The 26,199-nt window shown below is 49.7% G+C and overlaps 1 protein-coding gene across 7 annotated transcripts in view; it reads left to right on the top strand.

The window, feature by feature from the left end:
• The window catches only part of SAP130 (Sin3A associated protein 130), a 123,190-nt gene that overhangs the window by 83,185 nt on the left and 13,806 nt on the right, over window positions 1-26,199 (top strand). For 6 of the 7 annotated variants that reach the window (XM_075340835.1, XM_075340836.1, XM_075340834.1 and 3 more), the window contains exons 6-11: window positions 370-497; window positions 15,091-15,215; window positions 15,339-15,486; window positions 16,625-16,715; window positions 17,027-17,131; window positions 17,512-17,653. In XM_075340835.1, coding sequence (XP_075196950.1) covers window positions 370-497; window positions 15,091-15,215; window positions 15,339-15,486; window positions 16,625-16,715; window positions 17,027-17,131; window positions 17,512-17,653 — 739 coding nt within the window. The remainder of the gene's footprint in view (window positions 1-369; window positions 498-15,090; window positions 15,216-15,338; window positions 15,487-16,624; window positions 16,716-17,026; window positions 17,132-17,511; window positions 17,654-26,199) is intronic. The other variant, XM_075340831.1, reaches the window with a different exon arrangement.

Raw genomic sequence — 26,199 nt, 5'->3', positions numbered from 1 at the left:
GTCTGTGGCAATCACATCGCAGCAGTGATAAACCATTCTAGTGACCACCTGAATGATGCAGACAATCATAGGCCCCAATGGTCAGGTGACCAAAGATTGGGCCCGTCGGGTGATCGGCAGCCTTTTTGGACTGTACAATTATTGTGAAACCAGCATTTCTAGGACTGCTCGTCCCTGATAATTGTGCAGTGTAAATAGGCCTTTAGAGTGGGTATTTCTTGTGTGGATAAATATGCTTTTATATTATGTCTGTAGTGTATTCAGGAAAGTGACCTCATCATTTTTAATTCATGTTGATTGTTGATTCACGTTGATTCATGTGATTGCTTCATTTACAGTTCTCTCATCTCTCATTAACCTGTTAATTAGGAGCGGCTGCAGCTGCTGTGATGTCCAGCTCCAAAGTGACCACAGTTTTGAGGCCAGCCTCTAACCAGATGCCCTCAGCTGCAGCTGCCCAGTCAGTTGCTCAGCACATCATCCATCCCCCTATACAGGTGAGTTGTCATAGTTTTTTCGTCTCGCACATGCTCTGCAAGTATCCTAGTCTAATGAAAAGGGCACATGCACAATAATGTGGAACTAAGCAGCGCTGCAGAAACCTCTTTAAGCCTGGAGCTACCCTGTTTTCCCTCAAATAAGGCCTACCCTGAAAATAAGCCTTAATTGGATTTTTTCAGTATGCTTAAAATATAAGCCTTACTCCAAAAATAAGCCCTAGTTGTGGTTCCATAAGGAAGTGTCTAAGCAGCTAAAATAATTTAAAGAATATAGCAGGACTCTTCATCAAGGAAAGCAGACACCCCTCGAAAGTAATCGGACACCTGCAAAAGAAAGCAGGCAGCCCCCTGAAAGGAAAAAAAAAAAATAATGCACTCACCAGACCCTTAACAATTAGTTGGCTATTGTCGATGGTGGATGGGCTCTCGCACCGAGATCTGCTGGATCACTGTCAGGTCCTTCGTCATTCCAGCTGCATTGCACTGCAGGTCTCACAAACAGATCGGGTACCAGTATTACTCCACGAGTCACACTGCTTCCAGCCACAAGGTGGAGCCAACAGCTGTAGAATGCAGGGGGACCTGACAGCTACACAGATTTGTATGTGAGAGCCCATTCACTTGCCAACTCTAACTGCTAGGGGTCTGGTAAGTGCGATTCTTTTAGGGAGTGTCTGCTTTCTTTTGGGGGTAAACTTAGCATTACATAGAGTATAATAAATTTAAACAGGTAATTTATGCCTTTGTAAATATGGCATGTACCCACCACTATAGAACTGATTCTGGATTAACACAAAATGTTGATGTTCCAGAATGTGGTGACATGATTGTATATGAATAAATGTTTTTTTTTTTTTGTTCAAGAATAAATGTGGATTGTTGGTAATGGGAATATATGACATACCCTGAAAATAAGGCCTAGCGGATCTTTCGGACCAAAAGATAATATAAGACTATGTCTTATTTCTTTGTTGCTCCATTGGGAGACCCAGACAATTGGGTGTATAGCTTCTGCCTCCGGAGGCCACACAAAGTATTACACTTTAAAAAGTGTAACCCCTCCCCTCTGCCTATACACCCTCCCGTGGACCACTGGCTCCTCAGTTTTATGCATTGTGTGGAAGGAGGCACACATCCACTCATGCATTCTCATAACTTAGTTGTCGGTTGGAAGAAAAGAGGACCCCCATGGGGTCCCCGGCATGCTCCCTTCTCACCCCACTATGTCGGCGGTGTTGTTAAGGTTGAGGTACCCATTGCAGGTACAACGGCTGGAGCCACATGCCGTCTCCTTCACCATCCCTTATGCGGCTCTGGGAGAAGTGGGATCCTGAGCGGTCATCCATTTACTGGGACCGTGCTCCATCCGCAGCCCCTGGTGGAACCTGCCGGACCGGAGCCTTTTCAACCCCAGGGACCGGGCCCTGCTACTTAAAGGTACTCTGTGTCCCCATTGGGGACTGTACAGGAAGCGCACCTTCTTCCCGAAAGCCGCGGTAGTCTTAAAGCTGGGGAGGCACGTGGACTTCCGCGCCGACCGGGCCTGCTTGTCGGGCGCGGTCTCAAATTTAGTCCCCGGCTTCACCGCGGCCTAGTCGCGAAAATCCCGCCCTCGGGCCTGCCTGTCAGGGGTAAGGGCGGGATTACCGACATGACGTCGGATGTGAGGGCTGGAACATCCTGCATGTCTTCCTCCCCCCTCACTGACCACTGTGGGGAACCCAGACTCCCGCTCTTTGCTGGCGCCGCCCTCGGCCCCACTCCTCCCCTGAGAGCTCCGGCGGCCATTTTCTGGCATTCTGCCGGTGGGTGCTTCTCAGGGGAGCTCAGGGTGAACACAGCACCCGGTACTGGTCCCCCCTAGGGTGCCGGATACATATGTATATATTATATATATTTCTGTTCGGACAGACTGTATCCCCTTTTCTTTTCACATTTACCTTCAGTGGTCACTCTCCTAGGAGACAACAGGCACAGGTTTTTTCTCGCGGTCTGTACCTATTGTGGGGCTATGTTACCTGCGGGATCCACCTACCCTCACTGTGAGCAATGCTCGACTCCTGCCTCGCTTGCTCAGCCGGAGCCTCGGGCACTGGTGGGCCCCTCGGCTCATGTAGACCCCCCCTGCTCCCCCTGAGCAGGCTGCAGGGACAGAGTCACAGGTGTTGGCCCTCAGTCATTTTCATAGGATCAAATGGTCTTCTTAGCTCCTTGAGGCATTGCAGTCCAGACCGGACCTTTCACAGGCCCTGACCCTGTACCTTGTCTCATCCAGGCCTCGCTTGGTTAGCACCACAGCGCGCTCCCAGGTTGAGCCCTAGGTCTCAGGCGGAGGACTCCTGCCCGGACCGCAGTCCAAGACCGGCTAAGAGGTCTCGCTGGGACTCTTCCCCGACTTCCTCACGCTGCTAGGGATCCCAGCTTGAGGACCCTCAGGAAGACGAGGCGGACGGGGGAGCTCAGGGCTCTGGCCCTGACTTCACCCTTAACCTTGATACTCCTAAGGGGGACGCCTTAGTAAATGATCTTATCTCGTCCATCAACCAGATGCTGGTTCGCTCTCCTCCGCCTCCTCCTGTAGAGGAGTCTGCTTCTCAGCAGGAGAAACACCAGTTTCGGTTCCCCAAACGTACACGCAATACGTTTTTTGATCACTCTGACTTCAGGGATGCTGTCTAAAAACCCGGAGCGGTCCCGGACAAGCGCTGGGTTAAACGTCACACTGACACGCGTTACCCCTTTCCATCTGAAGTCGTTAAGGGTTGGGCTCATTCTCCCAAGATGGATCCTCCAGTCTCCAAATTGGTTACTAGGTCCGTTGTGTCTGTTGCAAATGGCTCATCACTGAAGGATGCCACTGACAGACAGAGCTCTTGGTGAAGTCCATCTATGAGGCCACGGGCACGTCTTTCGCCCCGGCCTTTGCAGCCGTGTGGGCTCTCCAAGCAATCTAGGCTTGCCTGAAGGAGTTTAATGCTGTCACATGGAATTTTGCTCCGCATGTTCCGTCTTTGACTCTCGGGCATCAGCCTTTTCGTCCTGCGCCATGAACGCCGTTCTGAACTCCACTAGCCGCACGGCTGTAGCATATGATAACTCCGTGGCAGTTCGCAGGGCCATGTGGCTGCGCGAATGGGAACCAGACTCGGCTTCAAAAAGGTTCTTAACTGGTTTGCCTTTTTTCTGGCGACCGTTTATTTGGCGAACGATTGGATGATATTATTAAGGAATCCAAGGGAAAGGTCTCCTCCTTACCCCAGTCCAAACCTAAGAGACCTCAGCAAAGAAAAATACAATCGAGGTTTCGGTCCTTTCGTCCCTCCGCCAAGCCACATTCTTCTTCGTCCAACAGGCCGGAGAAAGGCCAGAGGAACTCATATGCGTGGCGGCCCACGTCACGACCCCAAAAGGCCGCAGGGGGCACTGCCTCCAAAACGGCCTCCTCATGACTCTCGGCCTCCCCTAGCCGCATCCCCGGTCGGTGGCAGGCTCTTCCGCTTTGGCGGCGCCTGGTGGCCACAAGTTCAAGACCGATGGGTGAGAGACATTCTGTCTCATGGTTACAGGATAGAGTTCAGTTCTCGTCCTGCGGCTCGTTTCTTCAGAACCTCTTGGCCCCTTCTCAGGCGGCGTGTCAACAAAGCCTTGCCGTCGCTCTGGCGACTCTCCAGGGACAAACAGCTTTCTCTGCAGGCGGGGGTGCAATCACTTCTTCGGAGTCAGTCACACCCCTTAAGGCGCCTCAGGCACTTCCTGGGGAAGATGGTTGCAGCTATGGAGGCAGTGCCGTTCGCGAACCAAGGCGGCACTCGCAGTCGTCAAGCCTTCCAGGAAGTCCGGCGGATTCTGCAGTGGGTGGAAACCACAGGCTCCACCATCTCCGCAGTTCATATCCCGGGCGTAGAAAACTGGGAAGCAGATTTTTTTCAGTCGTCAGGGCCGCTGAGGAACGCAGGACGTCGATCTCTCAAGGTCCCGGCCTTCATGGCACGGTCTCAGGATCACAGACCTCTGGCAGCGGACGCTTTAGTCCAGGATTGATCGCAGTTTCGACTGCCTTGTGTTTCCCTCTCTGGCGATGCTGCCCAGGGTACTACGCAGGATCAGGTCCGACTGCCGTCGTGCCATTCTCGTCGCTCCAGACTGGCCGAGACGGTCGTGGTATCCGGATCTGTGGCATCTCACGGTGGGTCAACCGTGGGCACTTCCAGACCGCCCAGACTTGCTGTCACAAGGCCCGTTTTTCCATCTGAATTCTGTGGCCCTCAACCTGACTGTGTGGCCATTGAGTCCTGGCTCCTAGCGTCTTCAGGGTTATCTCAGGATGTCATTGCTACCACGAGACAAGCCAGGAAGCCAACGTCCGCCAAGATCTATTACAGGTCTTGGCAAGTCTTTCTATCCTGGTGCGCTGATAACGGCTTTCCTCCATGGCCGTTTGCCTTACCCACATTCCTTTCATTCCTACAATTTGAGGAGGGAAAAGGCGCAAGAAATAGGGTCTTACCCGGTATATGGGTTTAAGGCGAAAAGGGATGAATACACTCACCTGATCAGGTTGTGCCAGTCACAACCCCTGTGCAGACTTGTGTGAGTGCTGGAGTGGTTAAAGCTGCGGCCCCGTTAGAGAGAGCTATAAATGTTCAAAGTGAAAGGACGGGTTTTTTTACCGCGCTATAAACCACAAAGGGTGTTTATAAAAATAAAGATTCTTTTATTAAAACATTCCTACGCGTTTCAGAGGCATGCACGCCTCCTTCTTCAGGAAAAAAATCATTCATCATGATTTTTTCCCTGAAGAAGGAGGCGTGCATGCCTCTGAAACGCGTAGGAATGTTTTAATAAAAGAATCTTTATTTTTATAAACGCCCTTTGTGGTTTATAGCGCGGTAAAAAAACCCGTCCTTTCACTTTGAACATTTATTCCTACAATTTGGAATGGACAAGGGTTTGTTCCTCGGCTCGCTCTCTAGGGCCAAGTCTCCACGCTCTCCGTGTTTTTCTTTCAAAAGCGTCTAGCCAGGCTTCCGCAGGTCCGCACGTTCCTGCAGGGGGTCTTGCCACATGGTCCCACCTTACAAACGTCCGTTGGAACCCTGGGATCTTAGCAGAGTCCTGACGACTCTTCAAAAGCCGCCTTTTGAGCTGCTGCGGGATGTCTCTCTCTCCCGTCTTTCTCAGAAGGTGGCCTTCCTGGTGACAGTCACTTCGCTTCAGAGAGTGTCTGAGCTTGCGGCGCTGTCATGCAAGGCTCCCTTCCGGGTTTTCCACCAGGATAAGGTGGTTCTTCGTCCTGTCCCGGAATTTCTCCCTAAGGTGGTATCTCCTTTTCATCTAAATCAGGATATCTCCTTGCCTTCCGGTTGCCCTAATCCAATTCACCAGGGTGAAAAGGTTGTGCACCCTTTGGATCTAGTGAGAGCACTACGGTTCTACGTGTCTCGCACGGCGCCCCTACGCCGTTCAGATGCGCTTTTTGTCCTTGTCGCTGGCCAGCGTATGGACTCTCAGGCCTCCAAGTCGACCTTGGCTCGGTGGATCAAGGAACCGATTCTCGAGGCCTACCGTTCTTCGAAGCTTCCGCTCCCTTCAGGGCTGAAAGGCCATTCTACCAGAGCTGTAGGTGCGTCCTGGGCATTGCGGCACCGGGCAACGGTTCAGCAGGTGTGTCAGACAGCTACGTGGTCTAGTAGAAACACACAAAGTCCAAAAAACATATTAAATTAGCCTTCAAAGAAGCAACTATATGACAGAAAGCACCCTTAGGTAAACTACCTGGGTATTTTGAAGCAACGCTAAGAAATAATGAAAATATCATAGAATAAATTCAAAATGTTTTTTTATATTCCATCATTTTTTATTTTTTATTCAAACAAAAACCACACCACAAAGGAGATCATGTTACATCCCAAAAAACTGTCTTAGGTTAGAAAGGTTTGGCAATACATATCCTGCTATGCAGTAACAATCTATTTTTTAACATTTTTTATTTATTATATATATAATATATGATTTGATTCATACGGTGCAGCGGCTCATCATACTGGCAAAGAAGTATTGGATTTAGCCTCTAAAAATATCAATTTCATCAATAAAGTTAATATCTACCGATTAATCTTGTTTCAAAATCTTTGTAACCAGCTGAATTTCACATATGGAAAGCAGTAATTGGGGGCATGAAATATCGGCCTCTATTTTAAAGACATATGTCAAGAAATAACGCCAAACGACTAGGGGAGGAATTTCCATGCCACATAGTCTAATATTATATTCAAAATGCCTCTCTGGCAAAAAAATCCTACTAACAGCCGATAGATAGATTAATATTAGCGATTTCACCTAGGTTTAGGCATAAAAACAGTGACACACTATTGACAGTGTATGCCCGACAATATCACATAGCACCGCACCTAGGCTTAGGCATACTAAACAGTGACACACTTCTGCCTATCAATCCGCAAATAAAGCCGTAACCAGCCTTTTGCCACACAAAGCTGTAATAAGTGTGGCCAGAACCAATGTAAATTCACAGTGTATGCCCGATGGTATCACACCGCACCGCACGAATCATATACACCATATTACTTTAGCATCATTATACATTTAGACGTTAGCCTAACTCTAATAATACCTGAGCAGTGGATGACTCTCTCCTTTCCCCGACGTACGCACGTTTCGCGCCAGCTTTCTCAAGAGGGGCATGTCGGGTAGGGAGAAAGTTGCTGCTGAAATATCAGTCCGCAACCAATAAGGCAAAAGAGGGTGTGTGGCAAATAGCCAATAAACTACGGAGGAGGCGTGTATAGGGTACACGTCACTGATGTAATGCAGGGGAACACCATCGGAATCTCCCCAAAGCTATAGCTGCGCATGTCAGCGCCAGAAAGAATCACTCCCTGCCACGCGCGCTGGACCGCACATCCAAACCGCACATTATATCGCAATACAGTGATCTGCAGACTTCCAAACAACATTAAAGTGAATATTCATGGTGCTACAATGTTAATAGCGCCTATCAATATCCAGGTATTACGATCTACATTTATACAGATGCATGCACGCAGTCTATCAGTATCTTCGTATTGCAATCTGCATTTATACAGGTGCATGCATTGAAATGAATATCCATGGCATTACAATATTACTAGTGTCCATCAGTATCACGGTATTACAATCCTCATTTGTACAAATGCAAGCATGCAGTCTGTCAGTATCCCCGTATTGCGATCTACACTTATACAAGTGCATGCATGAAAATGAATATCCATGGCGCTGCAATGTTAATAGCGCCTATCAGTATCCCTATATTGCGATCACACATTTATACAAGTGCATGCATGCAGTCCCATAAATATACAGCTAGAATCAGAAAAAACAGAGAAAGTAGCCAGCAACATATAGTTACTTCTATCAAAATCGCAAATATAATATGGTTCTCTGATAATATCGCAAGAAAAGGGGTGCTCACATACTCATTGGAGAAATATCCCATGTATATGTCACATATCATAAATATGACAGTTACTCAATAGATGGATGGTATAAAATAATTTTGAATATATTTCCCTTATATCCATCATTTTTTTAATATAAAGAATTATACTTTCATGAACACCCAATAAACCTGATATATAGCTACATTACTCTTATGCCTCATCGTTCAAAATACTCATGACAAACCCATAGGGCAAACTATATTAGATCATATTGATCACCCCCTTATTTTTATTAACAGTAGCTCGGCCAAAAAAGGGGGCGAGAAGGATCACAAGTGCAGTCTACTGGGACAACCCGCAGGTAGCTCCTGCAGTAGCTACCCACTGGGCAATCACCAGAGAGCGCAACAGTAACCCCCCAAATCTCACCGCGGGCCGAGACAACCACGATGTTCCTGATATTAAAGACATTGGTATAAATAAATCTCCGACACAGGGCAATAAATACACAATATCTAATATACTATAAATATATGAATATATATGAAAATTCACATCAATTCATTATCATTATATAATTCATAAAAAGGGGGGGTGATTCCAGCCCAAAATTGCCTCTGAATTTTCTTCCAGTAGGGATTTGAATACCGCCACTCTCTTTTTTTTCTTTTTTTCTTTTTTTATTTTTTGTTATAGAGGAAAAGTCCCTCATCCATTGTTCTTCAATAGTGCCTTGTTGGTAGTTTACCTAAGGGTGCTTTCTGTCATATAGCTACGTGGTCTAGTCTGCACACTTTCACAAGCACTATCAAGTGCATACCTATGCTTCGGCAGACGCCAGTCTAGGTAGGCGAGTCCTTCAGACGGCGGTTGTGCACCTGTAACAGGGGGCCGTTTTCGGCTCTTCTTATTGAGGTATTCTTTTACCCACCCAGGGACTGCTCTTGGACGTCCCAATTGTCTGGGTCTCCCAATGGAGCGACAAAGAAGGGAATTTTGTTTACTTACCGTAAATTCCTTTTCTTCTAGCTCCTATTGGGAGACCCAGCACCCACCCCTGTGCCCTTTTGGCTGGCTGTTGTTTTGGGTTATGGTCTTCAGTTCTCCGAACATCCTTCGGATTGAATTTACCCTAGACCAATTTATAAGTTTCCTCCTTCCTGCTTTTGCACCAAAACTGAGGAGCCCGTGGTCCACGGGAGGGTGTATAGGCAGAGGGGAGGGGTTACACTTTTTAAAGTGTAATACTTTGTGTGGCCTCCGGAGGCAGAAGCTATACACCCAATTGTCTCGGTCTCCCAATAGGAGCTAGAAGAAAAGGAATTTACGGTAAGTAAACAAAATTCCCTTCTTTCGGTGAAATACGAAAGATGTGGTCACCGTGAAATCCCAGTATTTTCTTCATCGTTCCTTATGGGAGACCCAGACCATGGGTGTATAGCTTCCGCCTCCGGAGGACACACAAAGTACTACACTAAAAAGTGTAGCTCCTCCCTCCTAGCATATACACCCCCTGGATGACGAAATCTAGCCAGTTCAATGCTTTGTGTTCAGGAGGCACACATCCACATTCATGCATTCTCATCTGATTTTCATTTTAAAAGAGTTTGAAGAAAAGCGGGTCCAATCCTGGACTCCCGGCATGTCCCTTCTCACCCCACTGTGTCGGCGGTGTTGTTAAGGTTGATTTCGAGGCTGGAGCCTTACATGCCGCGCTCCTTCGCCATCCCTCGGGCTCTGGCTTGAAGTGGGAGCCAACACGGTTCTCACTGCTTTGCAGGAGACCGGTCTCCATCCGCAGCCCTTTCAGGACCCTGCCGGACGGAGCACTCATCCCTCAGGGACCTGGCCCTGCGTCTCACAAGCTAAGTATTGAGACGTTATTGTCAGGGGGGTCCCTTGTACTTTAATGTTGGGGAGAGTGTGTTTTGTACTATTTGTGTCATTTCCGGCCGGTTCTCCGGTTTTCACCAGAGAACCGCGCCGACTGTGCCTGAGCGCCGGCCGCGTTCTAAAATTTAGGCCCCGGCTTCGGCTGCGGCCTAGTTTCGTTTTCACTGCCCCTGCATGTCAGTCATGCAGAGGGACAGTGCGGCGCCGCCCACCGGCCGTTAAGCTCAGGGGAGGACACTCCTCTCTGAGGAGATGTTTCCCTCCCATGTATATCCCCTTGGCCCTCCGGTTCCCGCTCTTGGGCTATGTCCCGCCCCCCCTCCTCACTCCAGCGCCATTTTATCAGCGTTTTCACACTGATCGGCGCCGGCTGCTGCATCTCTGCAATCTGTCTGGGGGTCCGAGCTGTGGAATCCGGAGGGCACATAAAACGGTCTGGTAAGCCACAACCTCTGGTTGTGGACTTTATTATACACTCTCTGGGGGTCATTCTGAAGGAGTGTATTCTTTACTGCAGAGCCTCCACTTCAGCAGCATGTCTCACACTAGGAGCAAGGCTGCAAGGCTGTACTCAATATGCACTGCATGTAAGCTCGTACTGCCTGAACCGAGCACATACCCTCATTGTGATGCCTGCTCTAACATGGTGATGCCTCAGCCTGGAGTCTCCCCAGTGGCCCCTCCGGCTGCTTCGGCCCCGGTGGCTGAACCCCCGGCTTGGGTTGAAGTGTTTTCTAAATCTATCTCCCAGTCCTTCGCCGACTCCATGGGACAGCTGTCCCGGACTCTGCTGACCATGCATCAGCCCCCTTCTCAGGGTGCCTCTGCTGCTTCGGCTCGCTCTGCAGAGCTTACATAGGATTCTTCATCTGCTCCCAGACCCCGTCCTCCTAAGAGGAGACGCAGGGACCCCTCTCCTTCCTCGTCCCGCGACTCCGATTCACGAGTCGACCCGCAGGACGAGGAGGATGTCTTTACTGGGGGCTCGGACGCTACCTCCATGTGCCCCATTGATCTGACCGAGGGTGACGCAGATGTGAGTGACTTGATTGCGTCCATTAATTCTGTGCCTCACTTAAGGATCCCACTGACCGCCAGGTTGACCTCCTGGCCAAGTCTGTCTATGAGGCGGCAGGGGCGTCGTTCTCCCCATCCTTTGCAGCAGTGTGGGCTGTCAAAGCCATCTCTGCTTCCCTAGAGGAGATGCATTCCCTCACTAGGGACTCCATGCCTGAATTGGTTGCCTTAACTTCCCAGGCTTCAGCCTTTTCAGCCTACGCCATGTCTGCCATGCTCGAGGCCTCTCACCGCACTGCGGTGGCCTCCGCTAATTCCCTCGCTATCCGCAGGATCTTGTGGCTTCGACAGTGGAGGGCAGATGCTTCCTCAAAGAAGTACCTTGCTGGGCTCCCATTTGCTGGGTCCAGGCTGTTCGGTGAACAACTGGATGAAATAATTAAGGAGGCTACTGGCGGGAAGAGTACTTCCTTGCCGCAGACTAAAACCAGGAAACCTGTCCAGTGCAGGAACCAGTCGAGGTTTCGTTCCTTTCGTTCCTCCAACTGGTCGTCCGCTAAGCCCTCGGCCTCGTCCACTAACTCAGCCAAGGACCAGAAGCCCTCCTGGCGCAAGAAGCCGCGTCCACAAAGTTCCGCAGGAGCCGCTGCCACCAAGGCAGCCTCCTCTTGACTATCTGGCCGAGCCAGCAACGTCCTTGGTCGGTGGCAGGCTCTCCCACTTTGGCGACGTGTGGTTTCAACACGTCTCCGATCAGTGGGTGCGGGATATCATCTCCCACGGCTACAGGATAGAATTCTCTTCCAGCCCGCAAAACAGATTTTTTCTGTCAACTCCCCCCTGCTCCAAGGCCACCGCCTTCTCTCAGGCCGTGGCATCCTTGCAGGCCAGCGGAGTGATTGTACCGGTTCCCGCCAGGGAACGGTTCAGAGGTTTTTACTCAAATCTCTTCTTGGTCCCCAAAAAGGACGGTTCCTTCCGGCCCATCCTGGATCTCAAGCTTCTCAACAAGCATGTTCAGGTGCAGCACTTACGCATGGAGTCTCTGCGATCAGTCATTGCCTCAATGACCCAAGGAGATTTCCTGGCATCCATCGACATCAGAGATGCCTATCTGCATGTGCCAATTGCAGTTTCACACCAGCGTTGGCTACGTTTTGCAGTCTGAGAGGAACATTTCCAATTCGTGGCTCTCCCCTTCGGGTTAGCCACGGCCCCTCGAGTATTCACCAAGGTCATGGCAGCAGTGGTTGCGGTTCTGCACCTCCAGGGATTGGCAGTGACTCCTTACCTGGACGACCTTCTTTTCAAGGCTTCCTCCAGCGCAGACTGTCAGCGGAGTGTCTCGCTCACTCTCGCCACTCTGGTCCAATTCGGGTGGCTTGTCAATCTGCCCAAGTCCACTTTGACCCCGACCCAAGAACTCACGTACCTGGGGATGCAATTAGAGACTCTGCCGGCACTTGTCAAGCTGCCCTTAGTCAAACAGCAGTCCCTCCATCTGGTGGTGCGCTCTCTGTTGAGGCCCCGCCGTCATTCCATCAGGCACCTCATGCAGGTGCTGGGCCAGATGGTGGCGTCAATGGAAGCGGTTCCCTTTGCCCAGTTCCATCTGCATCCTCTGCAGCTGGACATTCTCCGCTGTTGGGACAAGCGGCCTTCTTCCTTGCACAGGTTGGTGGCTCTGTCGCCACAGACCAGGAGCTCTCTTCAGTGGTGGCTTCGGCCCCTCTCTCTGTCTCAGGGACGCTCCTTCCTGACTCCGTCCTGGGTGATCCTCACCACGGATGCCAGTCTTTCCGGCTGGGGAGCAGTATTTCTCCACCACAGAGCACAGGGCACTTAAACTCCGTCCGAATCAGCCCTCTCGATCAATGTGCTGGAAATCAGAGCTGTGCTCTTAGCTGTCGTAGCCTTTCACCATCTGTTGGCGGGCAAGCACATTCGAGTCCAGTCAGACAACGTGACAGCAGTTGCCTACATCAATCACCAGGGCGGGACTCACAGCCGCCTGGCAATGTTGGAGGTTCAACGCATCCTGCAGTGGACGGAGGACTCCAAGTCCACCATATCCGCAGTCCACATCCCAGGCGTAGAAAACTGGGAGGCAGATTATCTCAGCCGTCAAACCGTGGACAACGGCGAGTGGGCTCTGCATCCGGCAGTGTTCCGGTCGATCTGCCGCAAGTGGGGAACTCCGGAAGTGGATCTAATTGCATCCCGGCACAACAAGGTCCCGGTTTACATGGCTCGCTCCCACGATCCTCAGGCCTTTGCAGCGGACGCGCTGGTTCAGGATTGGTCCCAGTTCCGTCTGTCTTACGTGTTTCCCCCTCTAGTTCTCTTGCCCAGAGTCCTGCGCAAGATCAGAATGGAGGGTCGTCGGGTCATACTCATTGCTCCAGACTGGCCCAGGCGAGCTTGGTATCCAGACCTGCTCCGTCTGTCCGTAGAGGTGCCGTGGCATCTCCCGGACCGTCCAGACCTTCTCTCACAAGGTCCGTTTTTCCGCAAGAATTCTGCGGCTCTCAGATTGACGGCGTGGCTCTTGAGTCCTGGATCTTGACGGCGTCCGGCATTCCTCCCGAGGTCATCTCCACTATGACTCAGGCTCGGAAGTCTTCCTCGGCAAAAATTTACCACAGGACTTGGAGAATTTTCCTGTCCTGGTGTCGTTCTTCCGGCCATGCCCCTTGGCCATTCTCCTTGCCGACCCTTCTGTCCTTCCTACAGTCTGGTCTGCGGCTAGGACTATCCCTCAATTCTCTCAAGGGACAGGTCTCGGCCCTGTCAGTGCTGTTCCAGCGGCGTATCGCCCGGCTGGCTCAGGTGCGCACCTTTATGCAGGGCGCATCTCACATCATCCCGCCTTACCGGCGACCTCTGGATCCCTGGGACCTTAATCTGGTCCTCACGGCCTTGCAGAAACCCCCTTTTGAGCCACTTAGGGAGGTTTCTTTGTTTCTTCTTTCACAGAAGGTGGTCTTTCTAGTGGCCATAACTTCCCTCAGGAGAGTCTCCGATTTGGCTGCGCTCTCCTCTGAGTCACCTTTTTTGGTTTTTCACCAAGATAAGGTGGTTCTTCGTCCGTCTCCGGACTTTCTTCCGAAGGTGGTATCTCCTTTCCACCTTAACCAGGATATTTCCCTGTCTTCCTTTTGTCCGGCTCCTGTTCATCGCTTTGAAAAAGCGTTGCATACTCTGGATCTGGTGCGGGCGCTCCGGATCTGTGTCTCGCACCGCAGCTCTTAGGCGGTGCACCTCTCTCTTTGTGCTGACCACTGGTCAGCGTAAGGGCCTCTCTGCTTCTAAGCCGACCCTGGCTCGCTGGATTAGGTTGGCCATTTCCAATGCCTACCAGTGTTCTCAAGTGCCTTCCCCGCCGGGGATCAAGGCACACTCGACCAGAGCTGTCGGTGCCTCTTGGGCTTTCAGGCACCAGGCTATGGCTCAGCAGGTCTGTCAGGCTGCCACTTGGTCCAGTCTGCATACCTTTTCGAAGCACTACCAAGTGCATGCTCATGCTTCGGCAGATGCGAGCTTGGGCAGGCGCATCCTTCAGGCGGCTGTCGCCCACTTGTGAAGTTAGGTTTCGCCTACTTCTCAGTTTTCTGTTTCCCACCCATGGACTGCTTTGGAACGTCCCATGGTCTGGGTCTCCCATAAGGAACGATGAAGAAAAAGAGAATTTTGTTTACTTACCGTAAATTCTTTTTCTTATAGTTCCGACATGGGAGACCCAGCACCCTCCCTGTTGCCTGTTGGCAGTTTTCTTGTTCCGTGTGTTTTCACCGGCTGTTGTTGTAGTCAGAGGTTCCGGTTGTTCCGGGTTTTGCTCTGTCTCTACTTGTGGGTGGATGTCCTCCTTCAGCTTTTGCACTAAACTGGCTAGATTTCGTCATCCAGGGGGTGTATATGCTAGGAGGGAGGAGCTACACTTTTTAGTGTAGTACTTTGTGTGTCCTCCGGAGGCAGAAGCTATACACCCATGGTCTGGGTCTCCCATTACGGAACTATAAGAAAAAGAATTTACGGTAAGTAAACAAAATTCTCTTTTTTCAGGGTGGAAAAAGTCTTGTGTGACCATCACAACATTTCCAGAGATGTCAGTCTGTCATGAACCAAAAATGCAGCAACCCCATCCCACACCCCCTTGAAAAAACTATTGATTGCGATTATAATATTCTGATAAAAAATGTGAATGTTACTAGTTTCTATTCTAAAGTCATTGCGTTTCTGTGCAGTCACGGCCTCCAATAACCACAGCAACGTCCGTCACCCCTGCAGTAGTGGCCACAGTGTCCGCTACTCGAGCACAGTCCCCAGTTATCACCACTACTCCAGCACACGCAGCAGAACCTGTTCTAAGGTATGCCAGAATTTATTTTTTTTTCAAAGGTGGAGGTTTGGATGTTTTTTGTTTTTGTTTTTTAATTCTAATGTGGTAGATGTCACTGAACATTTGTCTTTCTGCTCTAATGTTCCTACCTAGACCAACTTTGTCAATTCAGCAGCACCCTCCTCCTGCGACAATCAGCATTCAGAGACCTGCCCAGGTGCGGGACACTGGAACACGCATTACGCTGCCCACACACTCTGCACTGGGTGCCCAGAAACAACAGCTGCATGCAATGGCACAGGTACTGTAAACTGGGCGCTTGCTCCATTATGGCCATGTAAAATTACTAGCTGATCATTTTAACCATTTAATAACTGAGATTCATTACTTTTAAAGACCTAAATGTGAATAATGCCCCAGGACTTTCCCTGATAAGCCCTTTTAGGCTATGTGCGCACTAGAAAGCAACTATTTTTTAAGAAAAAAAACGGACCCTCTTAAAGAATGCCGCACCCACGGTAAAAAAACCGCCGCAAAATCCGCATGCGGATTTACTGCAGGTTGGTCCCTGTGGATTTTTACCATTATCTATGGTAAAAACCGCAGGTACCTGCAGACCAGGAGTGACATGCTCATTAATTCTGCAGCGGAAAATCCATGGGTATAAAAATAAAAAAGAAGCCGTGTGCGCACAGCATTTTTTAAAACCCATAGGATTTGCTGGGGAATGACTACAGAAATGTTAGACACATTTTCAGGAGCAATTCCGCGGTAAATCCGCAGCGTGCGCACAAGGCCTTAAGCTCATATCCTAGGTATGCACCAGTCTGTTTATATCACTGGTGCAGGTAATAAAAATGGTATCCACAGTGTTAGTTTTGTTAGTAGGGGAAAAAGTCCTCTCTAGTACAGGACAGATGGCATGTGTTTGTTTTTTTTATTTGTCGCTCCACTGCAGACTTGTGTGCCATATGTTAATATGGCTGCTTCTCCATTCTTACAGACAGCAAATTTGCATGTAGTCTTTCTTCTCCTATAGTCATGTTCCTTCTTTCTAGATTTCACCTCTGCTCTGTAGAGACATTTTTGATGAAACCAGAATATTGATTCATTACCTAAATGTCCATAAAGAGACTTTCGAGTTGCATTGTCTCATACAAATCACAGCTTGACCAGACGCAGAGGATAGAAGAGGGCGAGAGCATGCTTTACAATGTATACCTGCTTCATCTCTGAAGGGTCAGGGTCACATATACCCACCTTCTCCAACATAAAAGTACAAGCAGCCATGCAGAATGCAACCACGCTAATGATACACATATATAACACACAATACACTCAGGCGTTGTACTAGATTGTTTGTTTCCCTAATTTTTTGTGTGAGAGTCATGTGTTAGAAATGTTTGTTTTTAACAAATTCCACATATATTTTTTGGTAGAAGACTCTCTTTGGCACCGGAAATCCAGTTGCCGCTGCTACCGTGGCTCCTATTTTGGCAACAAACACTCTGCCTTCTGTAACAACTTCAGGTAATGTTTATCCGAATTTATTTTTGCATAAATCAGTAGCAGATATCAATATAATAAATAGTAGCGATTTTTTTTTTTTTTTTCCTTTTATATGGTCAGCATGCAAACTCAAACTATGCACATCACTTTGTTAGGACATTTGTCTTCATTCTTGGAATAAAAGTACAGACTGAGTTGGTCACAGCACTTCTAGTTGCTTTATACCCAATTTTTTTTTTTGTTTTTGCAACTAGGGTGCGTAATGCTGCTGTATGGCTCCTAAATCGTCATTATTAAATGTAACTTTTTCTTTTCCCTCATCACGGACACAGGCTCCTCTGCCCACACACAAGTTCCTACCAGCACCATTGTCACCATGACCATGCCAACCCACTCGTCCCATGCTACAGCAGTGACCACTTCCAATATTCCCGTGGGTAAGTCAGGTTGTTCTTTGTTCCCCTTCCAGCACTTTGAAATCCATTTTTAGTTTTATTATAAAAAGGGATTTCAGGCACCTAAAATGATTTGTTAGTGGGACAAAACATTGTATATGTACTTCACAAATTCTGTGCTATTCCTTTCCACATGGCTGTTCAGTCACCTAACAACTTCACTTCTCATTAAATACTGGATTAAATGGGTACAAACCAACCTCCACAACACAAGATTGTGCTCTAATGAAAATCTAAAATGTGCAAAACATGGACACACTATAGGCAAAATCTTGAAAATCGCTCTTTATCTGAAGACTCCCTTCTCCTTCCATGACCCTTTTATACCTTCAATTTAACCACGTATGTATTTTCTCTTCCAGCTAAGGTTGTCCCACAGCAAATAACGCATACTTCACCCCGGATACAGTCAGATTATGGACCTGAGAGAAGCAATCTGATACCTATTCCTGGCCACAGAGCCTCTCCCAATCCAATGGCAATGGAGGCTAGAAGTGAAAACCGGTGAGTTCTACCCCCTCGCATGTAAAGCAGTGGTTCTGGATTCACATTCCTTTTCTTTAGCTGTTGTATAAAGCAGTGAATTTGTCCTAATAACAGAAAAGGTCCGAGTGCTTGGAGGTTCAGAGAGCAACCATATGGTCTTATATCTGACTGTGTATGTGGTCTATGCCAATATGGAGTGGGAATTTAACTGACCTTATCCCTCAGATCACCAGTAAGAGGAGAGAGGCCAAGGCTTAGGGCAGGTGTAATGAGATAAGGAAAGTAGTAGGACAGCAAGCAGTGATGGAAAGAATATACAGTTAGGTCCAGAAATATTTGGACAGTGACACAAGTTTTGTTATTTTAGCTGTTTACAAAAACATGTTCAGAAATACAATTATATATATAATATGGGCTGAAAGTGCACACTCCCAGCTGCAATATGAGAGTTTTCACATCCAAATCGGAGAAAGGGTTTAGGAATCATAGCTCTGTAATGCATAGCCTCCTCTTTTTAAAGGGACCAAAAGTAATTGGACAAGGGACTCTAAGGGCTGCAATTAACTCTGAAGGCGTCTCCCTCGTTAACCTGTAATCAATGAAGTAGTTAAAAGGTCTGGGGTTGATTACAGGTGTGTGGTTTTGCATTTGGAAGCTATTGCTGTGACCAGACAACATGCGGTCTAAGGAACTCTCAATTGAGGTGAAGCAGAACATCCTGAGGCAGAAAAAAAAGAAAAAATCCATGAGAGATAGCAGACATGCTTGGAGTAGCAAAATCAACAGTCGGGTACATTCTGAGAAAAAAGGAATTGACTGGTGAGCTTGGGAACTCAAAAAGGCCTGGGCGTCCACGGATGACAACAGTGGTGGATGATCGCCGCATACTTTCTTTGGTGAAGAAGAACCCGTTCACAACATCAACTGAAGTCCAGAACACTCTCAGTGAAGTAGGTGTATCTGTCTCTAAGTCAACAGTAAAGAGAAGACTCCATGAAAGTAAATACAAAGGGTTCACATCTAGATGCAAACCATTCATCAATTCCAAAAATAGACAGGCCAGAGTTACATTTGCTGAAAAACACCTCATGAAGCCAGCTCAGTTCTGGAAAAGTATTCTATGGACAGATGAGACAAAGATCAACCTGTACCAGAATGATGGGAAGAAAAAAGTTTGGAGAAGAAAGGGAACGGCACATGATCCAAGGCACACCACATTCTCTGTAAAACATGGTGGAGGCAACGTGATGGCATGGGCATGCATGGCTTTCAATGGCACTGGGTCACTTGTGTTTATTGATGACATAACAGCAGACAAGAGTAGCCGGATGAATTCTGAAGTGTACAGGGATATACTTTCAGCCCAGATTCAGCCAAATGCCGCAAAGTTGATCGGACGGCGCTTCATAGTACAGATGGACAATGACTCCAAGCATACAGCCAAAGCTACCCAGGAGTTCATGAGTGCAAAAAAGTGGAACATTCTGCAATGGCCAAGTCACTCACCAGATCTTAACCCAATTGAGCATGCATTTCACTTGCTCAAATCCAGACTTAAGACGGAAAGACCCACAAACAAGCAAGACCTGAAGGCTGCGGCTGTAAAGGCCTGGCAAAGCATTAAGAAGGAGGAAACCCAGCGTTTGGTGATGTCCATGGGTTCCAGACTTAAGGCAGTGATTGCCTCCAAAGGATTCGCAACAAAATATTGAAAATAAAAATATTTTGTTTGGGTTTGGTTTATTTGTCCAATTACTTTTGACCTCCTAAAATGTGGAGTGTTTGTAAAGAAATGTGTACAATTCCTACAATTTCTATCAGATATATTTGTTCAAACCTTCAAATTAAACGTTACAATCTGCATTTGAATTCTGTTGTAGAGGTTTCATTTCAAATCCAATGTGGTGGCATGCAGAGCCCAACTCGCGAAAATTGTCACTGTCCAAATATTTCTGGACCTAACTGTATATAGAGGAGCTATATGCCAGTGACACACTGACCATCATGAGGCGTGCGGGGGCCAAGTGGAAATAAACCTGTTGGAAAGCAAAGCGGATTGGGCGCTGAGGCAGCTACTAATCAGTAGAGCGCTTAGTATTGATGGTGTCCCTGCTGACCTTACAAAACTATGCCAGAAGATGTGGATGACATTGCACATGGCCAAAGGAATGGAACAAAACAGTCGTCTTCACACTGCCTTAGAAGGGCAATGCCAACTATAGAACAATCACACTGATCCATCACATCAGCAGAGTTCTTTTTAAGGATTATCCAGAAGAGCTTGGACAACATCTTTTGGTCAAGAACCGCCTGACAACCAAGTTGAATTTTGTAAGGACAGAGGTATTCTTGAGCACCTCGCAAACCAGAGCTGGATCATAGAAAATGAGGGGGGTACCAGAAGAAGCTCTACCAGCTGTGCTTCATGGATTGTACCAAGGCTTTTGGCTGTGTTGAGCATGATAAGCTTTGGGAAGCACTGAGGTATGTGTGCCAGCGCATCTGATGACGTTTATCAGGGCACTGTCTAGTCTACAACAATCAAGAAGCAATAGTGCAGATTAAGTATGGACATAGAGAATGGCTGAAAGATCAAAAGAAAACAAAGCAGTGTCCTTTTTTTTTTTTTTTTTTTTTTCAACCTCTTTGCAGTAATAATGGGGAAGATGAACAGATGATTCCAGTGTTGGTGTGGAATAGGTGGAACAACGATCAGCAAGCTGAGACTTGCAGATGATAAATTTCTGTTGGCAGAGAGTGAGGGGGCAGAGATGGTGTGAATTAGCGGGGGTACCTCCATCCATGGTGAGCATAGCTGAAATATAGACGTGTAAGGACGTCTGTTACCATCAAAGACTGATCACTTCAGTTATGTTCAGAGTTGTGACGTATGGCTGTGAGACGTGGACTCTCGCTAAAGCAGAAAGAAGAAAATTGATACCTTGGGCGCTGTGGTGCTGGTGAAGACCTCTATGAATCCCATGCACAGCTAGGATCACCAACAAAGATGTGCTTGATAAAATAAACCGAGAATTGTCCCTGGAAGAAAAGATCACTTGACATTGATCTATTTTGGATGTGTGATAAGGGCAAATTCAATAGAAAAGGACATGCTACTAGAAATGGCCAGTAGTAAAGAGAAACTGGGGAGACCGAAGGCCTGTAAGCTGGGTACCAACAAGAATATGGGAATGGAAAGAACTGGCCTACAGAGTATCTAAGGGTCGGGTACGACTGAATGGATAAAATAGAGGATGGTCTTAATTAGGACTACTCCTGGTTTAACTTTTTTTTCTTTGTCGCTCCATTGGGAGACCCAGACAATTGGGGTGTATAGCTTCTGCCTCCGGAGGCCACACAAAGTATTACACTTTAAAAAGTGTAACCCCTCCCCTCTGCCTATACACCCTCCCATGGATCACGGGCTCCTCAGTTTTATGCTTTGTGTGGAAGGAGGCACACATCCACTCATGCATTCTCATATTAGTTATGTCGGTTGGAAGAAAAGAGGGCCCCCACGGGGCCCCCGGCATGTTCCCTTCTCACCCCACTATGTCGGCGGTGTTGTTAAGGTTGAGGTACCCATTGCGGGTACAAAGGCCGGAGCCTCATGCCGTCTCCTTCACCATCCCTTAGCGGCTCTGGGAGAAGTGGGATCCTGAATGGTCAGCCATTTGCTGGGACCGTGCTCCCTCCGCAGCCCCTGTGGGAACCTGCCGGACCGGAGTCTATTCAACCTCAGGGACCGGGCCCTGCAACTCTAAGGTACTCTGTGTCCCCATTGGGGAATATGCAGGAGCGCACCTTCTTCCCGGACGCTGCGGCAGCTGCTGAATTGAGAAGACCGGCGGACTTCCGCGCCGACCATGCCTGTTTGTCGGGCGTGGTCTCAAATTTAGTCCCCGGCTTCATCGCGGCCTAGTCGCAAAAATCCCGCCCCCGGGCCTGCCTGTCAGGGGTAAGGGCGGGACTGCCGACCTGACGTCTGATGTGAGGGCTGGAGCATCCTGCATGTTTCCTCCCCCCTCACTGATCACTGTGGGGACCCCAGATTCCCGCACTTTCCTGGCGCTGCCCACGGCTCCACTCCTCCCCTGAGATCTCCGGCAGCCATTTTTTGGGCATTCTGCCGGTGGAGGATTCTCAGGAACAGCTCTGCAGCTACAGGGGACCTAAAGCTGGGAATCTGGAGGCACACACTCCACTTGTTAGCGGTCGGTAAGCCACACCGGTCACCCGGTGCTGGTCCCCCCCCAGGGTGCCGGAATAGATACGTATTTATATATATATTTCTGTTCGGTCGGGCTGTATACACTGTTTTTGCCCATATACCCTCAGTGATCATTCTCCTAGGAGACAACAGCATGTCGTCCACAAGGAGCAAAGCTGTTAAGGCACAGGGGTTTTTTGCGGCCTGTACCTCTTGTGGGGCTATGTTACCTGCGGGTTCCACCTACCCTCACTGTGAGCAATGCTCGACCCCTGTTTCACTTGCTCAGCCGGAGCCTCGGTCACTAGTGGACCCCTCGGCTCATGTAGACCCCCCTGCTCCCCCTGTCCAGGCGGCAGGGACAGAGTTCTCCTCTTTTTTGCTGAGAAACTCTGAGTCACTTTCACAATCCATGGCTCAGTCTATGGACAAATGGTCTGCCAAGCTGCTAGAAGCTTTGCAGTCCAGACCGGTCCTTACACAGGCCCCGGCCCCTGTTGGATCGTCACCTCCAGGCCCCTCTCGGTCTGAGCCGCAGCGCGCTCCCAGGTTGGGCCCTAGGTCCCACGCGGAGGACTCCTGCCAGGACCACAGTCCTAGACAGGCTAAGCGGGCTTGCTGGGAATCTTCCCCGACTTCTTCACGCTGCTCGGGTTCCCAGCTTGAGGACTCTCTGGAGGACGAGGCGGACGTCGCAGCTCAGGGTTCTGACCCTGACGTCGCCCTTAACCTTGATACACCTGAGGGGGACGCATTAGTGAATGATCTTATCTCGTCCATCAACCAGGTGTTGGATCTCTCTCCCCCGCCTCCTACTGTGGAGGAGTCGGCGTCTGAGCAGGAGAAACACCAGTTTCGGTTCCCCAAACGTACACGTAGTGCGTTCTTCGATCACTCTAACTTCAGAGACGCTGTCCAGAAGCCCAGAGCGGTTCCGGACAAGCGCTTTACTAAGCGCCTCACTGACACGCGTTACCCTTTCCCCGCTGAAGTCGTTAAGGGGTGGGCTCAATGTCCCAAGGTGGATCCTCCAGTCTCTAGATTGGCGGCTAGATCTGTGGTATCGGTGGCAGATGGCTCATCGCTAAAGGATGCCACTGACAGGCAGATAGAGCTCCTGGTGAAGTCCATCTTTGAGGCTACGGGCGCGTCTTTTGCCCCGGCCTTTGCAGCTGTGTGGGCATTCCAAGCTATCTCTGCTTGTCTGACTGAGATTAATGCTGTCACACGTAATTCTGCTCCGCAAGTTGCGTCTTTGACTTCTCAAGCGTCAGTTTTTTCTTCCTACGCCATGAACGCAGTCCTAGACTCGGCTAGCCGTACAGCTGTGGCATCCGCTAACTCTGTGGCAGTCCGCAGGGCCATGTGGCTGCGCGAATGGAAGGCAGACTCTGCCTCCAAGAGGTTCTTAACCGGTTTGCCGTTTTCTGGCGAACGCTTGTTTGGCGAACGATTGGATGAGATTATTAAGGAATCCAAGGGAAAGGACTCCTCCTTACCCCAGTCCAGACCTAAGAGACCTCAACAACGGAAAATACAATCGAGGTTTCGGTCCTTTCGTCCCTCCGCCAAGCCCCAATCCTCTTCGTCCAGCAGGCAGGAGAAAGGCCAGAGGAACTCCAAGTCACGCCCCCAAAAGGACGCAGGAGGCACTGCCTCCAAGGCGGCCTCCTCATGACTCTCGGCATCCCCTAACCGCATCCTCGGTCGGTGGCAGGCTCTCCCGCTTTGGCGACGCCTGGTGGCCACATGTTCAAGACCGATGGGTGAGAGACATTCTGTCTCACGGTTACAGGATAGAGTTCAGCTCCCGTCCTGCGGCTCGTTTCTTCAGAACCTCTCCGCCCCCCGCTCAGGCCGACGCACTTTTTCAGGCGGTGGACGCTCTGAAGACAGTTGTGACCCCCGTTCCCCTTCAGGAACGTGGTCGCGGCTTTTACGCCAACTTGTTTGTGGTGCCAAAAAAGGACGGATCATTCCGTCCCGTTCTGGACCTCAAACTGCTCAACAGACACGTGAGAACCAGAAGGTTTCGGATGGAATCTCTCCGCTCGGTCATCGCCTCGATGTCACAAGGAGACTTCCTAGCATCGATCGACATCAAAGATGCTTATCTCCACGTGCCGATCGCACTCGAACATCAACGCTTCTTGCGTTTCGCCATCAGGGACGAACACCTTCAGTTCGTGGCATTGCCTTTCGGCCTGGCGACAGCCCCACTGGTTTTCACCAAAGTCATGGCATCCGTCGTGGCGGTCCTACACTCTCAGGGCCACTCGGTGATTCCCTACCTAGACGATCTCCTAGTCAGGGCCCCTTCTCGGGTGGCGTGTCAACACAACCTTACAGTCGCTCTGACGACTCTCCAGCAGTTCGGGTGGATCATCAACTTCCCAAAATCCAAGTTTACACCGACCCAATCACTGACTTACCTCGGGATGGAGTTTCATACACAGTCAGCGGTAGTCAAGCTACCGCGAGACAAACAGCTTTCTCTGCAGGCAGGGGTGCAATCACTTCTTCGGAGTCAGTCAAACCCCTTAAGGCGCCTCATGCACTTCCTGGGGAAGATGGTGGCAGCGATGGAGGCAGTGCCGTTCGCGCAATTCCATCTACGGCAGCTCCAATGGGACATTCTCCGCAAATGGGACAGGAGGTCGGCTTCCCTCGACAGGAACGTCTCTCTTTCCCTTGCAACCAAGACGTCACTTCAGTGGTGGCTCCTTCCCAACTCTCTATCGCAGGGAAAATCCTTCCTACCCCCAACCTGGGCTGTGGTCACCACGGACGCGAGCCTGTCAGGGTGGGGAGCGGTTTTTCTCCACCACAGGGCTCAGGGAACCTGGACTCCGATAGTCTTCCCTTCAGATCAATGTTCTGGAAATAAGGGCAGTGTATCCAGCCCTATTGGCTTTTCAGCAGTGGCTGGAGGGCAGGCAGATCCGTATCCAGTCGGACAACGCCACTGCCGTCGCATACATCAACCACCAAGGCGGCACTCGCAGTCGTCAAGCCTTCCAGGAAGTCCGGCTGATTCTGCAGTGGGTGGAAGCCACAGCCTCCACCATCTCCGTAGTTCACAATCCCGGGCGTAGAAAACTGGGAAGCAGATTTTCTCAGTCGTCAGGGCATGGATGCGGGGGAATGGTCTCTGCACCCAGAAGTGTTTCGAGAGATCTGTCGCCGCTGGGGAACGCCGGACGTCGATCTCATGGCGTCACGGCACAACAACAAAGTCCCGGCATTCATGGCCCGGTCCCAAGATCACAGAGCTCTGGCGGCGGACGCGTTAGTTCAGGACTGGTCGCAGTTCCGACTGCCTTATGTGTTTCCTCCTCTGGCGATGCTGCCCAGAGTGTTACGCAAGATCAGGTCCGACTGCCGTCGCGCCATTCTCGTCGCTCCAGACTGGCCGAGGCGGTCGTGGTACCCGGATCTGTGGCATCTCACGGTGGGTCAGCCGTGGGCGCTTCCAGACCGCCCAGACTCGCTGTCACAAGGGCCATTTTTCCATCTGAATTCTGTGGCCCTCAACCTGACTGTGTGGCCATTGAGTCCTGGCTCCTAGCATCTTCAGGGTTATCTCAGGATGTCATTGCCACCATGAGACAAGCCAGGAAGCCAACGTCCGCCAAGATCTATTACAGGTCTTGGCAAATCTTCTTATCCTGGTGCTCTGATAACGGTTTCTCTCCATGGCCGTTTGCCTTACCCACTTTTCTTTCATTCCTCCAATCCGGAATGGACAAGGGTTTGTCACTCGGCTCTCTCAAGGGCCAAGTATCGGCGCTCTCCGTATTTTTTCAAAAGCGTCTAGCCAGGCTTCCGCAGGTCCGCACGTTCCTGCAGGGAGTTTGCCACATAGTCCCACCTTACAAGCGTCCGCTGGAACCCTGGGATCTTAACAGGGTGCTAACGGCTCTTCAGAAACCACCTTTCGAGCTGCTGCGGGATGTCTTTTTATCACGTCTTTCGCAAAAGGTGGCCTTTCTAGTGGCAATTACATCACTCCGGAGAGTGTCTGAGCTTGCAGCGCTGTCATGCAAAGCCCCCTTCCTGGTGTTTCACCAGGATAAGGTGGTTCTGCGTCCGGTTCCGGAATTTCTCCCTAAGGTGGTATCTACTTTTCATCTCAATCAGGATATCTCCTTACCTTCATTTTGCCCTAATCCAGTTCACCAATGTGAAAAGGATTTGCACTCTTTGGATCTGGTGAGAGCACTCTGGCTCTACGTGTCTCGCACGGCGCCCCTGCGTCGTTCAGATGCGCTCTTTGTCCTTGTCGCTGGCCAGCGTAAGGGTTCGCAGGCTTCCAAGTCAACCTTGGCTCGGTGGATCAAGGAACCGATTCTTG

The sequence above is a fragment of the Anomaloglossus baeobatrachus genome, chromosome 3, assembly GCF_048569485.1.
Source record: "Anomaloglossus baeobatrachus isolate aAnoBae1 chromosome 3, aAnoBae1.hap1, whole genome shotgun sequence".
Classification (NCBI taxonomy): Eukaryota; Metazoa; Chordata; class Amphibia; order Anura; family Aromobatidae; genus Anomaloglossus; species Anomaloglossus baeobatrachus.
This window is presented reverse-complemented; position numbering and strand designations above follow the sequence as displayed.